Source organism: Dromaius novaehollandiae, chromosome 3 (genome assembly GCF_036370855.1).
Source record: "Dromaius novaehollandiae isolate bDroNov1 chromosome 3, bDroNov1.hap1, whole genome shotgun sequence".
Lineage (NCBI taxonomy): Eukaryota > Metazoa > Chordata > Aves > Casuariiformes > Dromaiidae > Dromaius > Dromaius novaehollandiae.
In genome coordinates this window covers 6,867,168-6,886,091 of record NC_088100.1, presented here as the reverse complement: position 1 = coordinate 6,886,091, position 18,924 = coordinate 6,867,168, and the positions used below count along the sequence as shown (strand labels likewise).

Genomic DNA, 18,924 nt, shown 5'->3' with positions numbered 1-18,924 from the left:
GCATACCACAAACTCTGCTTCCTCCTAAAGAGTGTTTATCTGTCAACATCTCACTTTAATTGTGGTCTTGTAAGGTACCAGAAGGCAGGCAAAACTCTCCAGCCAGCAATCATGGAAAATAAGGATTTTACAAATGTCTATCAAAATGTTAACACCAATATCTATGAGATTCCAGAGTCTGAGGAGAACAAACGGAATCACCTTTATGATCATGTCCATGAAGATCTAGCATCTCCTTCTTCCACGACTACCAATGTAGAAAGCATGGACTTAAGTCAGAGCCCAGAAGACAGCCGCAGTAATTCTGTGTCCTCTCAGCATGGGCTCAATGGGGAGTATGGTTCTTCTTCATCTCACCATGGTGCTGGAGAAGACTACCAATACCAGGAGGAGATGGATCTGATGAGCCCAAGTCAGGAAGATAAACATGTAGGGCGCATGATGTTTGAGAATGGCATACTTTCTCCTACAGGTTTCCAGCTGCGTCGGAGCCAGAGCACTTCTTCCCACTCTCCAACTTCCATCAAGTTCCCCCTGAACAATAACTTGGGAGAAACGGACAACTTTCAGGAGGACCATGAGATACACATGTTTGTAAAGGTAAGAGCTTGCATGCTTCTATGAATACACTAGATTTAAACCCCAAATCAATCCGTGTGTCCTCCAGACTGGTAAAATACAGGTACCCCTGGTGGAGCTCTAGTGGAGCTTTGTTCCCAACTCTGCTGCCTGCGAGCTGCAGTAGACTAAGCCAATCACTTATCTCTTGTGTGCTTTAAGGCACAGAGAGAGAAGGCTGTGTAGTGCGGAGATGCCTGGGATTTCTTTAACTCAACTGGAAGTATACCAAAAGTCTTCTAGTTGTCGCTGCAACTCATTTGTTTTGTAAAATCTCCTTGCTGCTACAGCTAGACTACTTCTGCTACCTGTCTGTTTTATTTTCTGTCTGGCAGCTAGTAGAATCAAACGTGATAGTTGCATTAATACTGTGAAGAAAACCAAATACAGAGTTTAAATAATGGCAATGAAATCTCCTTATATGTTCATCCTTGAAAGAGATCTTTCTTTTATTTCTTTCAGTATTTAGATTAATATATCTCCGTGATAGATTATAACCATGTATTTTAAATTAATTTCAAGTTAGATATAAATTCCTGAAGGACTGTTTCACACTTTCTCTAACCTCATGAAGTATCACTTAAGTTCCTAAACCATAAAACACCCATGTTCTTAAATAAACATTATACTTCCCTTCCTAAAAGTTCTTGTATTCAACCATTCTCAATATTTATAAAGCTGTAAGACAGACTTGACAGTTCCTCCTTTTTAATTATGTAAGATAAAAATTTTCAAGATCTTGTCTCCCTTGAATGGGACCTTACACCATGAGTAATTTCAGTAGAGGTGTTGTGCAGCCTGCCACTTTTCAACACAAATAAGATCAGAATCTGTTTTTCAATTCCATAGATACTTTGAAAGCAGAATGAGAGATTTTCTTATCACATATAGTGAGAAGCATTTTCAGCAAAGTCTGTGTTTGATTAAGTTTGAGCAACAACACACTAAAAACTTTGCATTGGCATGAGATGCTGATTATCTTATATGAGGTAGGTCAGATAAAATGGCTTGATGGACTCTTCTGACTTCATTTAGTTTCTGTTATAAATCCTGTATGTCTTGGAAAACTGAGTTAAGTAAAATGTTTAGTTACTCCACTCCACTATCCACATTTACTTGTAGGATAAAGAAGATCACTTCTATAAATAGCAACATAATCTTGAAATTCTTTTGAATGCATTGTAGAAGTTATGATTTGAATGCTTTTGTCATGTTTCTCTGACTTCCTGTAGATGAAAAATTAATGATACTCCTCCTTCAGTTATCCCTTCTCTATATGTGACAATACTTTGTGATTCTGTCGTAATTTTTGCACAAAGATATAACATTTAAATTACTGATAGATTAAAAACACACACACAAAAAAATGACCATTTGATCATTTAGCCTTACTTTGCATAATACAAACCATAAAACTTGACTTGTTTATCTTAATTTCTATATAACTGCAGCAAGTCTTCTAAAAAGGTGTATATCCTTCAGGAGAGGGAGTATCTACTATTTGCTTGGTTCTGAGTCATTCTGGGTCCACACTTGTTACCACATAGAACTGGGCTATGGGAGATATGTGCATTTGGCTTTTTTGTTATCTGCCTACAACTTCAATTGTATTAGTCTTAGAAGTGACAGCTGCCCCTTCTGAACTGAATTTGTGACTAAGTCCAGGTGGGTGATAGAAATATGTTAATTTTATGGGAAAAGTAAGATCTGTGGTATTGGTACTAATTCATACCTCTGCTTTTAGTCCTGCCTACATGTTTTAAAAGTTGCTGCAATTGAATATATATTGTTTGTTGGCAGCTTCATGGCATTAGTTACTTGAGTGTTGTATTTTGGCTTTGAAATCATTCCTCATTCTAATAAATCATATTTATTCTTCTTTCATTTACCTTCCTTTTGTTTCAAGATAATTGTGTCCTCTCTTTCCATGCATGAGTAAAAGAAAAATGCATGCAGATGCTTCTATTCAGCCAGAGATGTTGTGGTTAATTTACAATTCTGGAAAGTGAGAAGAGGGACAGCTTGAAAAGAGTTTGCCTGTTAAAAGGTTGAGGAAGTTCCTTTCCTTGCTTTTGTTGTGCAGAAGGAGCTGAGTATCTGACAGAAGAGCTTATCAGCTGGTGTAGAGAGGAGCACATACTTTGAACTGTATTCCTTTGCTTAAAAATAACTGCTTAGTCCCATTTGCAGTTGAGATCCAAGACGTCCTTTGAGATCCAAGACGTCCCTACCAGGCTGGGGGATGAGACATGAGGCTTTCACGTGATCCATACCCTAATCCTCCTCCAGCAGGAGCTGGAGGCCAGGTGGGCCAGGCTAGGACTTCCTAGCATGCTACTAGACACTTCTGTATGAGTGACTGAATTGAACTCGTTATGGCTGTTTTATTCTTTCTGGAAAATTTCTGGGCTTTCCTTTTTGGATGTTTATTTTTCTTTAGTTCTTTCTGGTATCAAAGCAATAAAGCATTAATGCCATGGAGTGCAGAGCCAGATTAACTATCTTTAATTATCTAGAGAGCAAAAGTCAGCCTATAAAACAGAAGGTATTAGAATAATATGTAACAAGAATTGTGAAATAAAAGGTGAGGGCTGTCAGTTCTTTGCATGTACGAACCTAGCCTTTCAGTGGTGACAATGACCATAATTAATAGACAGTCTCTTTCTATTATGATCTCCTGTCCACCTGAGGCCAGTGTTGCTCTGTACGCATAGATTATAGAGCAAGTCCAGTGTCAGAAATGTTGAAGATACAAGTCAAACTTGTATGCATTCTGTCCTGAGCCGTGACTTGTTTCCCATCTTCTGTTCAGGGTTTTATTCTCCATGTGGCTCATCTCTATTTCATAGCTGGACTCTGCCGCCTCTCCTGTTCCTTCCACCATTTGGACTTTCCCCTTTTGGCTGATTCTGCCTACCTCCTTTCTAGCTAGCCAAAGCTGCCTGGTCCTGAAACTTATTCTCCCACTGCAGTCTGCTCCCCTTGGCTATGCTCTGCTTCCTTTACAGTGACTGCATTCCTTTCCCCTCTTTGGGTCTTGTCTTCGCTTTGGCTCTCCTTGGCTCTTCATTCCTGTGCCTGCCTTCTAGCTGTGGAGCCCGTACTCATTCCTCTGGGGTATTGAAGTATTGCTTCATCTGTGTCAGGTTTCTTGTGGGAATATTTTGAAATCGTGACCATCCTCTCCTATGTTTGCTCTCTTTTGCAGACATCAACAATGACAGCAGAACCTTTTGCTGGGGACAATAGTAGTGTTGACAGCTCTGGCACTGCTTACTCCTTTTGGTTTTTAGTACTAATAAGTCTCTGAGAGTGGTGGAAGTGTCAGTGTCTGATAGAGATGGCTGCTGATAGAAAGCCAGAGAGAAGTGGGAAGTCAAAATGGCAGCTAATTTGCAGTGTAGTTGCCTAGTTGCAATGCATTGCCTAGAATAGAAATTTAACTCTAGTACTCTAGTAATATTTGTAAGTGCTATTGCCTTGGGACCACAGTTTCACTCAAACTGGATGATCTTTTATGCAGTTCATTCTTTGCTAGGCACCAAGGAAATATTTAAATCACATAAACTCATCTTTCACTGAATCTGTGCTCTGTAGCTATGGCATCATCAATGGACTATTTCTGGAGGTACCTAAAGTAAAGAATTTTGGCTCTCTATTTAACAAAGAATTCACTGTACCTTTAATAGCAGAATACAGCAGGCACCAACATGGAAACATTTGTGTGAATCCAACCTGTCCAGGCTTGTCACAGCCACCTTAATGCCTATTTACATTGTACTTTCTTCAAACAAAAGCCTTTGAAACATGAACAGAAATGTGAGCAATATACAGGCTATGTTACTTAGTGCACAGGGCAGTTTGACCTGGTTGCAGCTCTTGCTCAGATGTCCAGCTTTTTCACTGGTGTGTTGTATTTCCTTGTTTAGTAATATGTTTGTTCTGCAAGCTGAATTTCTTGAATATTTTATTATTTTTTTGTTAATTAAGGAATATTCCTTCCATTTTTCTTTTAAGGACGTGAGTGCCCTTCTGTTTTACTCATAAGCCTGAGACAAGCTACAGATTACATCTTCTCCATATACATTTCTACCATAGGAACACAGCTCCCCAAAAGAAGGATGTCTTACCTCTAGCAATAAACATTTTGGTTTATGCAAAGAGTGCAAATTTAATAGAGTTGTTTAGCATCATGAACATGCATGCTGTATCGCTGCACTTTGCTCTAAGAATCACAGAATTATTGAGGTTGGAAGGGACCTCTGGAGATCACTGAGTACAACCACCTTGCCCAGAGCAGAGTCAACTACAGCAGGCTTCTTATGGCCATGTCCAGTGGGGTTCTGAATATCTCCAAGGATGGAGACTCCTCAACATCTCTGGGCAGCCTGTTCCAGGGTCTGACCACCCTCACCGTGAAAAAAAGTTTTTTCTTATGTTTAAATGGAATTTCCTGTATCTCAATTTGTGCCCATTGCCTCCTGTCCTTTCACTGGATACCACTGAGAAGAGTCTGGCTCCATCTTCTTAACTCCCCCCATCAGGTATTTATACATACTCATATGATCCCCCTGAGGCCTCTCTTCTCCAGGCTAAACAACCCCAGCTTTCTCAGTCTCTCCTCATACGAGAGGTGCTGCAGTTCCTTAATCATTGTCAAAGCGCTTTGCTGGACTCACTTCGGTATTTCCACCTCTCTCCTGTACTGGGGAGCCCAGAGCTCAACCCAGCACTCCCCATGGGTCTCAACAGTGCTGAATAGAAGGGAGGGATCACGTCCCTCGACCTGCTGGTAATGTTTTTCCTAATGCAGCCCAGGATGCTGTTGGCCTTTGCCACAAGGGCACATTGTTGTCTCATGGTCAGCTTGGTGCCCACCAGAACTCTGAGGACCTTCTCTGCCAAGCTGCTTTCCAGCCGGTCGAGCCCTGGCTGGTACTGGTGCATGGGGTTATTCCTCCCCAGGGGAAGGACTTGGCATTTCCCTTTGTTTAACTTCATGAGGTTCCTCCTATCAGCCCCATTCTCCAGCCTGTTGAGGTCCCTTTGAATGGCAACACAACCCTCTGATCTATCAACCGCTCCACCCAGTTTTGTGTCCTCTACAAACTTGCTGAGGGTGCTCTCTGTCCCATCATCCATATCATTAATGAAGATGTTAAACAGTATTGAACCCAGCGTTGACCCTGGGGTGCACATGTACTAATTAGGCTATTTTTCTTTTGAATAGATAGATTCTTTGTGTATTAGAAGGTAGATACCAGATTTCCCTTCAGTCTTTGCTTTCCTAGACTAAACAAATTCAGTTCCTTCAGCCTTTTTCAACTTAAAGTCACAATTTCTAGACTTTGAGTGGTTTGGGGAGGGGAGATTGACCTCTTCCGCTTCTCTCCAGTTTATCTATATTTATCTTAAACTCCGTTTTACAAGTACAGGCAGCGTATTTGTCAATGCCAGTAAAAAATATTACAGCAAATGCCTCTTTTCTTCATTATCTGCCCAGCTCTCTAGTTGCAACACATTATCTTTTACATTTTGGCATATTTGTTCATCCTTTAATGCTTTATTTAGGATTACAATGTTCATCTTTTAGTCCTGGTATTTTCTCAATAGATGTGTCCAATGTTTGTGTCATGATCTAGACCATTCTCTGAAATTGGTATTTGCCTGTCTGCAAGCAGCTGTAATGCAGTAGTGCTTTTGCACAGTTTGCATCTACCATTTGACTTCAAGAGCATTGGGTTTCTCTCAGTGATATGATCTGATTCTGATCACCCATCATTGAAAACGGTGTACTTTTGAAGACAGAGAATTACACTGGTGGAAATCCAGTGTAAAGGATACTATTACCAAGACTTTTTCTACTCACTCAGAAAATACAGGTCCATCTGTAATATACCTACATTATACTATGTACATAATATGACTTTATTGCTCCCTCACAGACCCTATCATGGATAAGAGACTGGTAATCTTTTAGATCTTAACATCTAAACCTAGTAGCTATGTAATCCTTATGTCTGAGGAGGAAAACTAGGTTGTAAGTCTCTTCATAGCTTGATTTACACTTATCTGATTTTTTGTGTGTATGTGTGTGTGTCTGTGTGTGCTTGAAGAGATTAGCAAATGGCAGTTCCCTAGATAACATCCAGTTCACAGTTCCCAGACTATCAGTCATGACCAGAATGTGTGCTTTAGCAGCAGGGCTTAGCAGTTTGCTTAATCTGGTGGATACAAAGGGTAAAAGGTGTTGCTTCTGACCTCTGCTGAATATGTGCCTTGTTCATGCACTTTTTCTGCCTCTGGAGAGGTGCATGAATCAATGTGCAGCTGACACTCCTGTGCCACCTTCAGCTTTTGGCTCCAGCAGTGACTGTGGCTTGGTATAGCACAGTAACATAGCAACAGCTTAAAAATACAGAGCTGTATTGTCTAGGAAATTGTTACTCCACAGTGATTGCAGTGATAGCAAATACAATGCAAATATGTAGGTCATACTAAGAGAAAACTAAAACAGGATTTATTTATTTCTTTTTCTTATTTTTTCCTTTTTTTGACTTCCTCTTTGATGTTTTGAAAATAACATTTTTATCCCAGCCTGTTTTGTTCTTTTCTTTTGAAAGATGTCAGTTCCTTTAATTAGTTTTTAGAGGAGAAAAGCAATTGGAACTGTGGATTGATTACTTTCTTGCCCAGTGTCACTGACAACTTATCTGTGTAGCAATACTGACAGCTGTTAAATGGTTTCTGTCCAATATAGAGAGATTTATATTAGTTTTAATTGTTTATTGCAGAAGTACATAAAGGACAGAAACTGATGTTTTGCTAACACAAAGTAATAGATGGTCCCTGCAGAGCAACTGGTAACAGTATATATAAATTATTTTGGAATTCTGCAGGAGAAAAGATGCTGGAGAAAGCTGCTTTTCCTCTGCTCTGTCTTGATTTGGCCCACCTGACTTAAGGTATCTACAAGCTGTTGGCTGCATCTCTCCTGGGTATCCAGACTCCTGTTGCAACAAAAAAAATAATTAAAACAGTCAGTGCAATTGGATGTTGAGTCACGTGACAAAGTGTAGGCATCAGCTATAGGAGGAGCTTAGTGGTTCTGTAGGCTCCATTAGTTGTAGTGAATAGGGACCTAATTCACCTATTCAGTGACATGTTAGATGCCTTAAGGTTTCCCTCCTAGCCTCCAGCTGCTTCTGCAAGAGGCCGTGGGCGTTCTCACCTCTGTTTACGGATGTAAGCGTTTTTCAGTTATCTCGGGCCTCTCAAATGGTCCTAGATATCTAGGTTTAGGCAACTGAATTGAGCCATAAATTTATCTGGGAGGCTCACCTGAAGACAACTTAAAGTAAATACGCTGAATCCTACCAGTAAAGTGAGCTGCATTTCACCTGTCAGACAACTAATTTAAGTTAGCTCCTGGGATCCCTCTCCAGTTGAGAGAGAGCGAGCAGTATCTCTAGGGTATGATTCAACCTATCTGTTTCAAAGACCTATTCTAAGGGTGGGATGAGTTGGTCTGTAGAAATACCAGTGTCCTCCCACAGCTTAGAAACAAAGCCGAGATTACTAGGTTAGACTAGAAGTGAATTTTTGTAACTCCAGACTGACTTTTCCTTCAGGCTGTTCAGTTTTCATCTTTCTCTTTCAGTGTCCACACTCAGCAACAGTTGCATGTAACAGTGAAAAAACACTATAATGTTGGAGAGTTAAGCTGTTCGTTGGACAGTCTAACTTAATCATCTTGTACATCTTAGCCTTTTCCAAGAATGGAAACCAGCACTACTTTTTTTTAACTTCAGGCAATCTTTATACTTTCTTTTTTTTTTTTTTTTTTAAACAACAGCCCCCTTGGATGTTTCTTTTAATTGTATTTGTTTTATAGTTACTTTTTATTTTAGACACCACAGTAGAAGATAAAAGCCAAATGAGTTTAGTGGGATTGAATGCTTAGGTACCAATTCAAAAAAAGCTTAAGATTTTAATTGTGAAAAGAAAATTTACTTGGTTTTGGGTCATAAGACCTCCTATTGTGAGGAAAATTTCCACTGTTCTGTAACTGTGTTTACTTGTTGATTTAGAAACATTTTCCATGTCCTTTTATATACTTAACTGTGGTTGAGATGGAACACCTAAACATTTTTCTGTGTTAATTTCTGTTTTTTAAATACTTAGAACTGCTTAGTGGCAAGGGTTTTGAACCTGTATGAAACTGCACCCGGGGTGGGGTGGGGGGGTTAATGTTGGTGCATCTCTGATAATGTTGCTAGACATTTGTGACCTTTGTCAAGATATAATGATACAATTAGGGATAGATGAGAAGTAAATTGGTGTGCGCAGGTCTGATTTCAATACAAGCAACGAGTGTTTGAAAGCAGGATTCTGATTCGCAAGTTAACTGAATTTCTGTTGCAGCTTTCGTGCAGTCACCTCAAAGCACTCTCCAAGTCTTAATGAAGTAAAATTCAAGAATGCATCTTCTGAGTGAAAAATACGTTATTTCCCTGCTTATCTGGGCATAAAAAATGAGGCATAGAAAAGTAAAAATCTTTGCATGCTCACCAATAACATAATGTTAATGTTTTTGGTTCTTGGTAATCTGAAGAAAATTTCTTAGGACTGGAGGTGGCCTCCTGGGACATGAAATCAAGTCCTCTGCTGTCACAGGCAGCCTCATCATATAATACATAATTCATAAACTGATCAAGGTCTATCTAGAAACTAATTGGCCATTACTACTCATTTTGGAAGGCTGTTTCAGAATGTCATTGCTCTGATGCATTGACTCCTTACTCTAATTTCCAAATTACATTTATTCATGTGCAGTTAATACACCCTTGTTCTTGTGCTGACACAGTCCCTTAGCTTTCATAATTTCTTTTAGCACTTTTATTGTCAGTTTGAGCTTAGGCATCCTCAGATGTTTTTGAGCTAAACTAACAAATCCTTTTTGTCCCCGTTTCTGCTAGTCATCATGGTAATCCTCCTCTGTATGTATATTCCTTGTACAAAGATGCCTCTTTTCTGCTGCTGCATCCTATTTCTGGTTAGACTAAATAAGAAGCAAAAAAGATTCTTATAATACCTGTTCTTTTAAGGTGTTTATAATTATTTAAATAAGCACATCATTGTATTTGGGGTGAAATGTCCTGATGTAAACACGTTACAGTCAGTCAGAAAAAGCTTTATTAATTTCGTGGTACATTTCATAGTTTTTCACTTACCCTGGCACCTGTTTTCCTTTCAACAATAACTATTTTTTTCTAACATTATTGTAAGGTGCTCTCGTCTGCTTGCAGAACACCAGTAGGTTCTAATTCCCGTTGTCCCATTGGTGTTAAAAATGTTCACAGTTCTCACAGGTACCGGTCCTTAATGTTAAGTTCATCATGTTTGAAGGGCTTCTCTCTGTATCCTTAATTGAAATTTAGATGTGAGTTGTTCTCCTGGATTAATTACTGCTCTGTGTTTGGGTAATCTTAGCATCTGTACTTAGAAACTCAGCACTATATCCTCATAGCTTGAGAAGTGGTTGAGAAGCAAATAGAAGGTGTAGAAGCTTTGCATCTGAATATATATGTCTCTTCTGACCACTGCCCAAATGTACTTGTACTTTTTTTGGATTTATCTTAAAACATATTTGATTCAATACTCTGGCCAGCAGAGGAATTTTGTATACTCGCTCTACAGAATGGATCGGTTATACTTGCTTGATAAATATGTGCATTCTCATCTGTAACACTGATACTTAGGTGGCCTTGCATTACGAGAGAGTCTGTATTAGCCAGAAGTGGCGTATCAGCGGTCAGCGAGGTGTCTAAATAATACTGGCAAGTCCTCCATAAGTAAGAATACCAAGAGAAATAAAATAAACTTTCAAAAATTTTTTTCTTAATGTCATTAAAAATTATTCTTAGTTTTAATATCTATTAGCAAGAACCTGTCTAGATAAAATACTAGAGAAAATAGTTCAGGAATCTTGAATTACATTGTGTAGACCTGTTGACCTAGGAGGCCGTTTTTCACTTGTGTTTGTATCATACTGTGATTCAGGCAAGGAAGTTAACCTTTCATGTACTTATCATGGGTTTTCTCATAGGCCGTCAAGAAAGACCCTTAAGAATGAAGACTGCACTCACATTCCAGTTGTTTAAAAAGCAAAAGTTATCTAAGATCTCAGTTCTGCAGTATGCTGAAAGTTGTAGTCCTTGACCATAAAAAGTTAAGCAGATGCTTAACTTTTCAGCATGTAGTAACTTCCATTCACATTCCTCACAATGATTTTAAATCAAAGAAATTATGCTTCTGCTTATATACTTTGCTGGTTTGGGAACATGTAGAATAGAAATCAGGACAATTTTTTTTTTAAAAGCTGATGAACCTTTTTGAGAGGACTCACAGTGTTTAAGTAAGAGGAGGTTCCAAGGAAAATAAAATGCTATCCTTCACTTCATGCAGATAGAGAGGGTTCCTCATTTAAAATGTTATCATGTAGAGAAGTCATGGAAAAATTTAGATGTAGGGTGTGAAACTAGAAGACGGTAATTGCTCTGTTTTGATTGCATTATCTAATGTTTCAATCTCCATGTTTGTGATTTCAGGGACTAAAGAAAATGAGATTTGTCAGTTCAGATGAGTATTATAAAGAGGTGTAGGGCAGAAAATTTTAATCAAGTAAGGCAATATATATCACTATTAATATGCTCTCTGCTCAGTGGGTCTCCTTGAGATTTCAGCAATGATATTTCTGAGCAGTAGCATACTCAGGATGAAAATGTAAGCCACACTGAAATTAATAAGAGTATTGCACTGATTCGTTGCAGACAGGGTATTACCCAGGATACTTTGATGCATATTCTATAGATTCAGTTTGAAGGTTGTTTTGATGTGGGGATTTGTCTGTGTAAAATTCATGAAGTCTAGTTTTAATGATTCTCTGCCAGAAAACTTCTTGAACACCTGTCTGAAGTGCTTACTTTTCTCTTTTGTTTCCATGCTGAGCTAGAAGCTAAATGTGGGGAGGAAATAAATCTTACCTTGCCTAGAAATGACAGTTCTTAAATCTCAGAAACCATCTATTTGCATGAAGCACCCTGGGACAAAACACTGACTGGTCTAAGGGGATTTGTCCAGTTTACATTTGTAGGAGGTCAGTCATTAAGTGGTAGATCAACTAATGGGGAACTCTAATCATCTGAAAAATCTGATCGAGGTACTGTCTGAGAAAGAGCAGCTGAAGACTATAAAAGAATGGGGGAGCGATTAAGCTGTTTAAACATACAGAGAGTTGTTCCTATGAGAAGCAACAGCTGGAGACTGGGCAGGATACCATGGGGCAGCTAAAGTGGCCCTAGATGTCTGTGTTTAAGCAGTTTAACCCCACCACCCATTTCAACTCTTAGGTCCTTCAAGGTCATATTTCTGTGAAAAGATATTAGACAAATATACTGGACAAAGGTCTAGTATCAAAAATTTGTAATACACCATGTGGCCTATTTTTAAGAGGCACCAGCCTTTCTTCTCTTTCTTTGGTGACCACATGAATTTGTAAATAATCGATAGTACATAGTCTCTAGTTACCCAGTGTATTGTTGCATAGTCGCATAACAAAGAACACCTCTGTAAAAAGCACACGGATTCTTTTTTTTTCATAAATATGCTACTGCAGCATAGCATACCTTGCTGGACTTTATGAGGCACCCTAAATGTTTACAGTTTTCAGCAAATGCAAATAGCTTGCTTTTCTGTTGACTCAGTAACTTTGTCATGGTCCTAACTGATCATTTACTTTGGTGTCCCAGTGCTTTGTTTTGTGTTAAAGAGACCGTGTAACTAACAACAGAAGTTTGAAGCAGCAAATTCATGGTCATTTGGCTCCTCCCTGTGAGATTGCAGAGAATGAAGTTTGGACCAGAGCAGAGTTTCCTTCAGGCATTGGGAGCTGATTGGCTCTGGGCATCACGGCTGATAACAGCTAAAAATAGTAACCGTATAAAAGCATACGGAGCAGCACAGCTGCCCGTGCATTCCCTTCTCAGGTCTTAGCAAGGGAGGATATGATGTTCTTCAAGCCTCTGCAAATATGTTACTAAGAACATTCTGCTTCTGAATTCCACTTAACAATTAACTTGTCAAATGAAAAACACTGGACTGTATGACTCATGGGGGAAGGAACCAAGTTATAATTAAAAAAAACATTGAAGACCAGATTTTCCAAGCCCAGACTGACAGGTGGGCCACTGGTCTGTCTTTGGAACAGTGCCTGCAGAATAGCTGTGTTTTTCATATACAAGGATGTTGTATGTATAGTCACATAATCATCTTTATGAGGAGTATACTTTGTGACGGTGGAATTATAAATGTCTGTAAAAACAAGTGTCTTTTTATTTGACGTGGACCGTACTGTTTTGCATTGTGCCCTAAACTGGCATTGAGGTGTTCAGGACTCTGCACTTAACTTTGCTGTTGACTGTGGACAAATCAGATCACTTCCTTGCATTTCTGTTCCCTTTTAAGCTCTGCTTGTCTTCTCTGTTTAAACTGTAAACTCTGGGGGAACAATGACTTCAGGGTTGATTACATTGCAAGATCAGTCTTTGGACATCTGAAACACTTTGGATGAATGAAGAAGGCAGACGTGTTGAAGAACTCAAGGCTCAAGGTCAGCAATGTGCATGTTTCTTTAGCCAAGGTGTACAGCATTGCCATTGATGAGATAGACCATAACGTATGCAGAGGTTAAACTTTGCTGCTAGAAAGAAAAACGTGTTGAAATCTGCTATTTCACAATGAACAGTTATGGGTTTATCAGGGAGCCATAAGCCAGGAGCCCCTTTCTTAGCCCAGTAGTACGTATGTTCTTGAGGAAACAGTAATTTGCTGAGCAGGGATCCATGCATGTAATCCGCTGTGCAGGCAGCTTGTGGCTTCACCTGGCACTGCTAAATATGACTAGTGCGAAACTTTGAAACCCATGGGAACTGGTTTGAGTCACAAGTAATTTTAAACTGAGCTGTTGGGGCTTCATCTTTTAGAAATGATGTGGGTCTGAATATAGAGAGTAATTTCTGCTTTCAGCCAAATCGTTCACTAAACAATAGAGGGAAGCACAAACATATTCAACAAAATCAGCAGCAAATGTGTGTTCTGTGGGCCTTATTTACTGGGAGAGATCGAAACCTAGTTTGAGATCTGCATCATGCCATTTTGAACCCTTTCTGTGTGTAACAATTCATTAAATGGGATTTGAGTAGTATGTTGTGTGCTGGTCTTTTGCTTGGGGGGGTTCATCCCTGTTGCACATTCCTGGTACAAATTGTAATTAAGTTAGACTTGATTTATGACAAGAAGCACACCAATAAATGAACAGAAATTATCTAAATGGAGAATTGTGCTATGAACACCCACAAATAAGACACGGATATACATTATTTACACTGTCACAGACTTTTAAGTAAAAAAACTTGGTGATTTTGGTGGGTCTTTTTATGTTATCCATATGTTAAGTCTAGAAGATCTGTTAGGCTCTCCATTCTGTCCCCTACAATACCACTTTCCAGAGCAGTCTCTGTCCTCTTTGGAAAAATCTTTGCTTTTAATTGAAATGCCAGTTTTGGAATGACAGTAAAATAAAGAAATCTCTGCCCTCTAGAAGCCTCTGTAACGAATACAACATTAGGAGATTATTTTGTAACTTTTAGGTGCCACTTCCCTGTGAATGTTTAGCTCTGAATGTCTCAATATGAGCACTGACATAATTGTCCGTAATGAAATCCTGCTTCACTTTGAGCAGAAGTGTTTCTTTTTTCTTGAAGCTGTTAATGCTTTTTAATATTACAGCAAAGTTTGATGCAAAAACGTCATTATATATTAAAATAATTTCATGCTTTTGGAATATAACTTATTCTGTAGAACTGCTGTCTGAGCTGATTCTAGCAGTCTGCCATTTTAGTAAATCATTGATTTTATCTAGAGACCGTTAAGGCTAAAATCATGCATTTTTATTAAATGGCAAAAGAGAACTTCTGTAGCTAGTGGCTACAATGGTGGCCCAGATATCTGAGGAAAATCTCTCTTGATTTTTCTGAAGACTGAGAGAGTGTCATGTTGTAGTTCAAAGGGAAACTGAAGTTTCTTACATTTTTAAATAGATAACACGTCAAAAGTACTGGTATGCAATGATGTCAAAAGCAGTTGCATATTACAAATAATTCAGAAAGGTCCCCAGAACATATTTTTTCATAGCCTATCAAACAGGGTGGCTGAGTAGCTAGTTATGCAGTTGCTGCTTAGTTGCACTCCTTTGGGGGAATTAAGCAGTTAAATAAGTGTTAGGCCGAATCATAGCCCTAAATACCATTTCCTGCAGCAGAACTAAGATTTTACTTCTTTTTTTAGTCCATAATGGAAATTATCCACAATGTGGAAAGTCATGTTTCTGGCTTCCAGGAAAGGTTTACTTTTATTTTTTTAAAACTTGCAATGCCCTCCTCTGACAGAATGAAATGGGTAGCAGTAACAAGCAAGCATGGGAGAATGCACTCTGTGCACTGATCCTTCTTGGCAACTTAGCAGCCTGTTAGTGAACTCGATGATAGAGTTACATGCTGTATGCCTGGCCTCTGAGTCACCTCCTCAGAGCAAATCTTTGCTGGAAGTGAAGCTTGGATCAGGCCTGTGAAAGCTGATAGTACCTTAGAGTTCACCTACAATAAGAGGTCTTATATGGAGATATGACAGGTTTTTTTCTGAAGCTGTTCTCTTCTTTTATTAATGGGGTGACATGGTCGTATTCATTTATATACCTCATAAACTTCAAACAATAATGGCTCGGCTTATGAAGACTTCATAATTCAGTATCTAATGTTCTTGTACGTAACTCAAAGCCTCTGCTGCTTCTGACTTGTGAGAAAATGATAGGTCAAACTAAGCAACTTATTCTTTGCAGTGAAATGAGAGTGTGCTAATTATTTATCAGTATCTTATCGTTAATTTGACAGAAGAAAGAACTGATTTCATAATACAAAACAGAGCCATCTAGAGAATAACAACCATTATACTCGAAAAGGTTCCATGCAGGTGTAAGCGATAAGTCAGTTTTATATGACAGCAAAGCCGTAAATGCATGAATAAACTCCTGGAGTATTTTTTTTTTATATATATATATCTTCCTACTCACTGCCTCCTACAATGTTTATCTTAAATCAAGCTTTCAGAATACATTTTAAAAAACACAGCATTCATATGAACCAGCACTGTGTTTTGCTTGGAGCTGAGCACCTTCTTTAAGAAAATAAGTACCATTTTCTCTTCTTTAACCCTCATGAATGAAAAAGTATTAAGCATCTCACAGAATCAAGCTGTAAGGAATATAGGAAATGGTCTATAGCACGTCCTTTGCTACAGAATACTGTGCCTTGGTACATATTTTTGCATTCATTTCCGTTTAATTAGATTTATTATGTATAATAATAAAGATGTATAATCAAACATGCTTGCTTATAAGTTTTCATTTTGTCTTGCATGCTTGGAACGATGCTTAGTATTAGCAACCATAAATTTAAAGTAAAGCATAAGGTCTCTTCCAGAGATTTTATTTTGAGATTTCTGAAAATCAGAGATTTTTTGAGGTAGGCTGGATTGTTCTCTCTTTGGATACCTAAAAGCACAGCTAGAGTACCAGATTTGTGGTGTAGCTTTCTCATGTGGCATCTTTTGTTGCTTCTGAGTGCCTTAGGGGTAGGAGATGAGTGCAGGATGGTGTCTCGGGGAGAAGGTGGACAACACTGCTGCCCAGAAACATCTTGAAACACATGAGATCTGACCCCTTCCTGCAGTAGCTTCTAACTTTTGCCAGAGTAAAATCACCTTCAGGGTATCTTAGTTTCCTTTCTCTGAATTGCAGTCTTCATTCTGCTTTGCTGAGCTTCAGCACAGAGTCTTTGTTTTGCAAATTAATTATAATTTGCCACTAAACCCAGACAGTAATTGGGAAGGAAGTATTTTCAAATGTTTTGATATGTTGAGTCTCTACAGAAACTGCTACATGTGTAGTTTAACTTTTGGAAGTGTTAAGACCCACACAGCTTCTGAAGTGGGAGGTGATAGGTGCGTGGAAATCGGGCACAGAAGCCACAGATTTCTATTCCTTAATGACTGCAGTGGGATTTGTCGGACCATTATGTCTATATCTGAGCTTGTTACCTCGGGCTCCGTTTATCACCAGTGGAAAAAAATAGGCACTTCCAGAGCACAAGTTATTTCATTCTAAAATAGACATCTAAATAGGTCAGATGAATCATGTTTTAGAAGTGCTGATATCTTGAACGTTGATTTTATTTCAAGGTTTTGGGTTAGGATTACTGATATTCCCTCCTTACTGTTCTTCAGAGCTGACAGTGTTTCCTTCCAGAGCTGCTATGTATGTTTCTGTGATATAAATTGTTCAAAGAACTTCCCTGTGTCAAAACAGTGTTTTCAATGAGGCTGAAGCTACAGGTAACCTCAGTCAAGATGACCCACTTCCATTGTTTCCAGGAGCCTTCATTAAAGGGAAATTACACTTTCACGTGAGGTGCTTAAGGAAAAGAAAATTTTCAGCAAAGGTAAAAGCTTATAATCATGTAGAGGATAATATGCTATTTACAGATGCGTTTTAGAAATCCTGTGACTATAATTATCTTTTTGGCAGACTTCTATAATTGTAATATGTAACTACAATGCAATAGTTCTTTTGCTACATGTAAATACACTTAGTCCATGTCCTTGGAAGTTTGCCTGTGTGCCTAAGAATAATTATACTATAAATGTTCAGTAATTAAGGTACTAGTCCAAAAGTACATGTAAAATTTTGAAATCAAAGGAGTAATAACACTTAATTCTGTTATAGTTAACCTTCCAGTTATTTGAATGAACGCTAATTACAGCTAAAAAAGCATAAGCACACTTTTACACTAATTATAATGTTGATTATGTTGTAATTGCAGTTGCAGCAGTTTAACAAGATTTGCTTTTTAACCATTTCAGTGGCTCATGTAGCACACACTGGCTCCATGAAACAGCTGTTGCTGGAAATTCCCATAGTGCTTACCCAAAGTGCTTACCAAATTGTTGGCTGCTACTTTTCTGGATGTGTGTCAAATGCCCAGAAGTCATAGGAGGGAATTAAAGATTATCTTGGAAGCAGACAGCTAAGAACACTTTTAGGAAAGGTGAGTGTTTGATCATGTCAAAGCAATACCTAGAAGGCCCCTGTATGTTAGAAACGGAAGGTGCGACTGCTCTGTGCCATGATCGCATGTTTAGTTTTGTCCGGTGGTGACAGTTCCTGACAGCAAGCTGCCTGAGTCTCCCAGCATGTGAGAGGGAGGCGTTCCAGTTCTGAAACAGGGGCAGAGGATGGGGCAGAGGGGAAGAAAGGGGCATTTCAGGGCAGAAGGGCAAAAATGTAGCTAAGCCGGTTCCTCCAGGGCTTGGAAATAATGAGGAGTCCCTCAGGCGTACTGGGCAGAGAACAGCCAGATGTGTTCGGCTGCTTATTCATGTCCTGAACCGCGGGTGTGCCCTGGGTGTTGTCCCCACCAGGCCCCCTTGCCTTTGGCCGGTGTCCCTTCTCCAGCCAGCACTCCCTTCCTCCATGCCTTTAAGGCTATGTCAGTCCTTTATGTCCTGTGCCACCTCTCACTTGGGGTTTCTGTGATGTGACCTCTGAGTCATGCAAGGAATGCAGGGAGAAGGAAGGGAGTGTAGATGATGACAGTGTGTCAATAAGAAGCTGAGGCCTTTTAAAGAGTTTTCTTCCGTACTCTACCCCCAGTATATCATCACTTCTCCCGTTTTGTCCCCACTCTACTACTAATACGCCGAGGGACAGGTCAAGAAACAGTTATGGGACCCACATATTTTATTTTCCCAGGGCCCTGTAGCTCTTACTTCTCATTCTGCTTAACCCCTGTTCCCCTGCTCCTTAACTCCTAATAAGACCTGTAGCACCATGAGCGTTTTTCTCGCCCAACAGTGCTCATCAGTTCTTGCTTCTGCACTGCTTCGTATCTTACATGGTGGTTTTCACCGATGCAGAGCACTGCTTTTCTGCACACTCATTGCACAAATGCAATAACAAACACAAAGGTGGAAAAAATAGGCTCCTTTTTTCCTAACTTTTTAAGCAGTAAGGACATGAGGATTTTGAACAGCTAAGGAGCAGGACAGATAAGAAGGAAAAACACTGCTGTTGTTTAAAACAATGAAATCAACCTGCTGCCAGCCTTTCCTGTTCTCTTTTCACTAGTGCAGTAG

The 18,924-nt window shown here is 39.2% G+C and overlaps 1 protein-coding gene across 1 annotated transcript in view; it reads left to right on the top strand.

Moving 5' to 3' along the window:
- Nucleotides 1–18,924, top strand: part of CLIC5 (chloride intracellular channel 5) — a 79,797-nt gene continuing 60,873 nt past the window's right edge. The window contains exon 1 of the mRNA XM_026093832.2: nt 1–600. Coding sequence (XP_025949617.1) covers nt 112–600 — 489 coding nt within the window. The 5' untranslated portion in view covers nt 1–111. The remainder of the gene's footprint in view (nt 601–18,924) is intronic.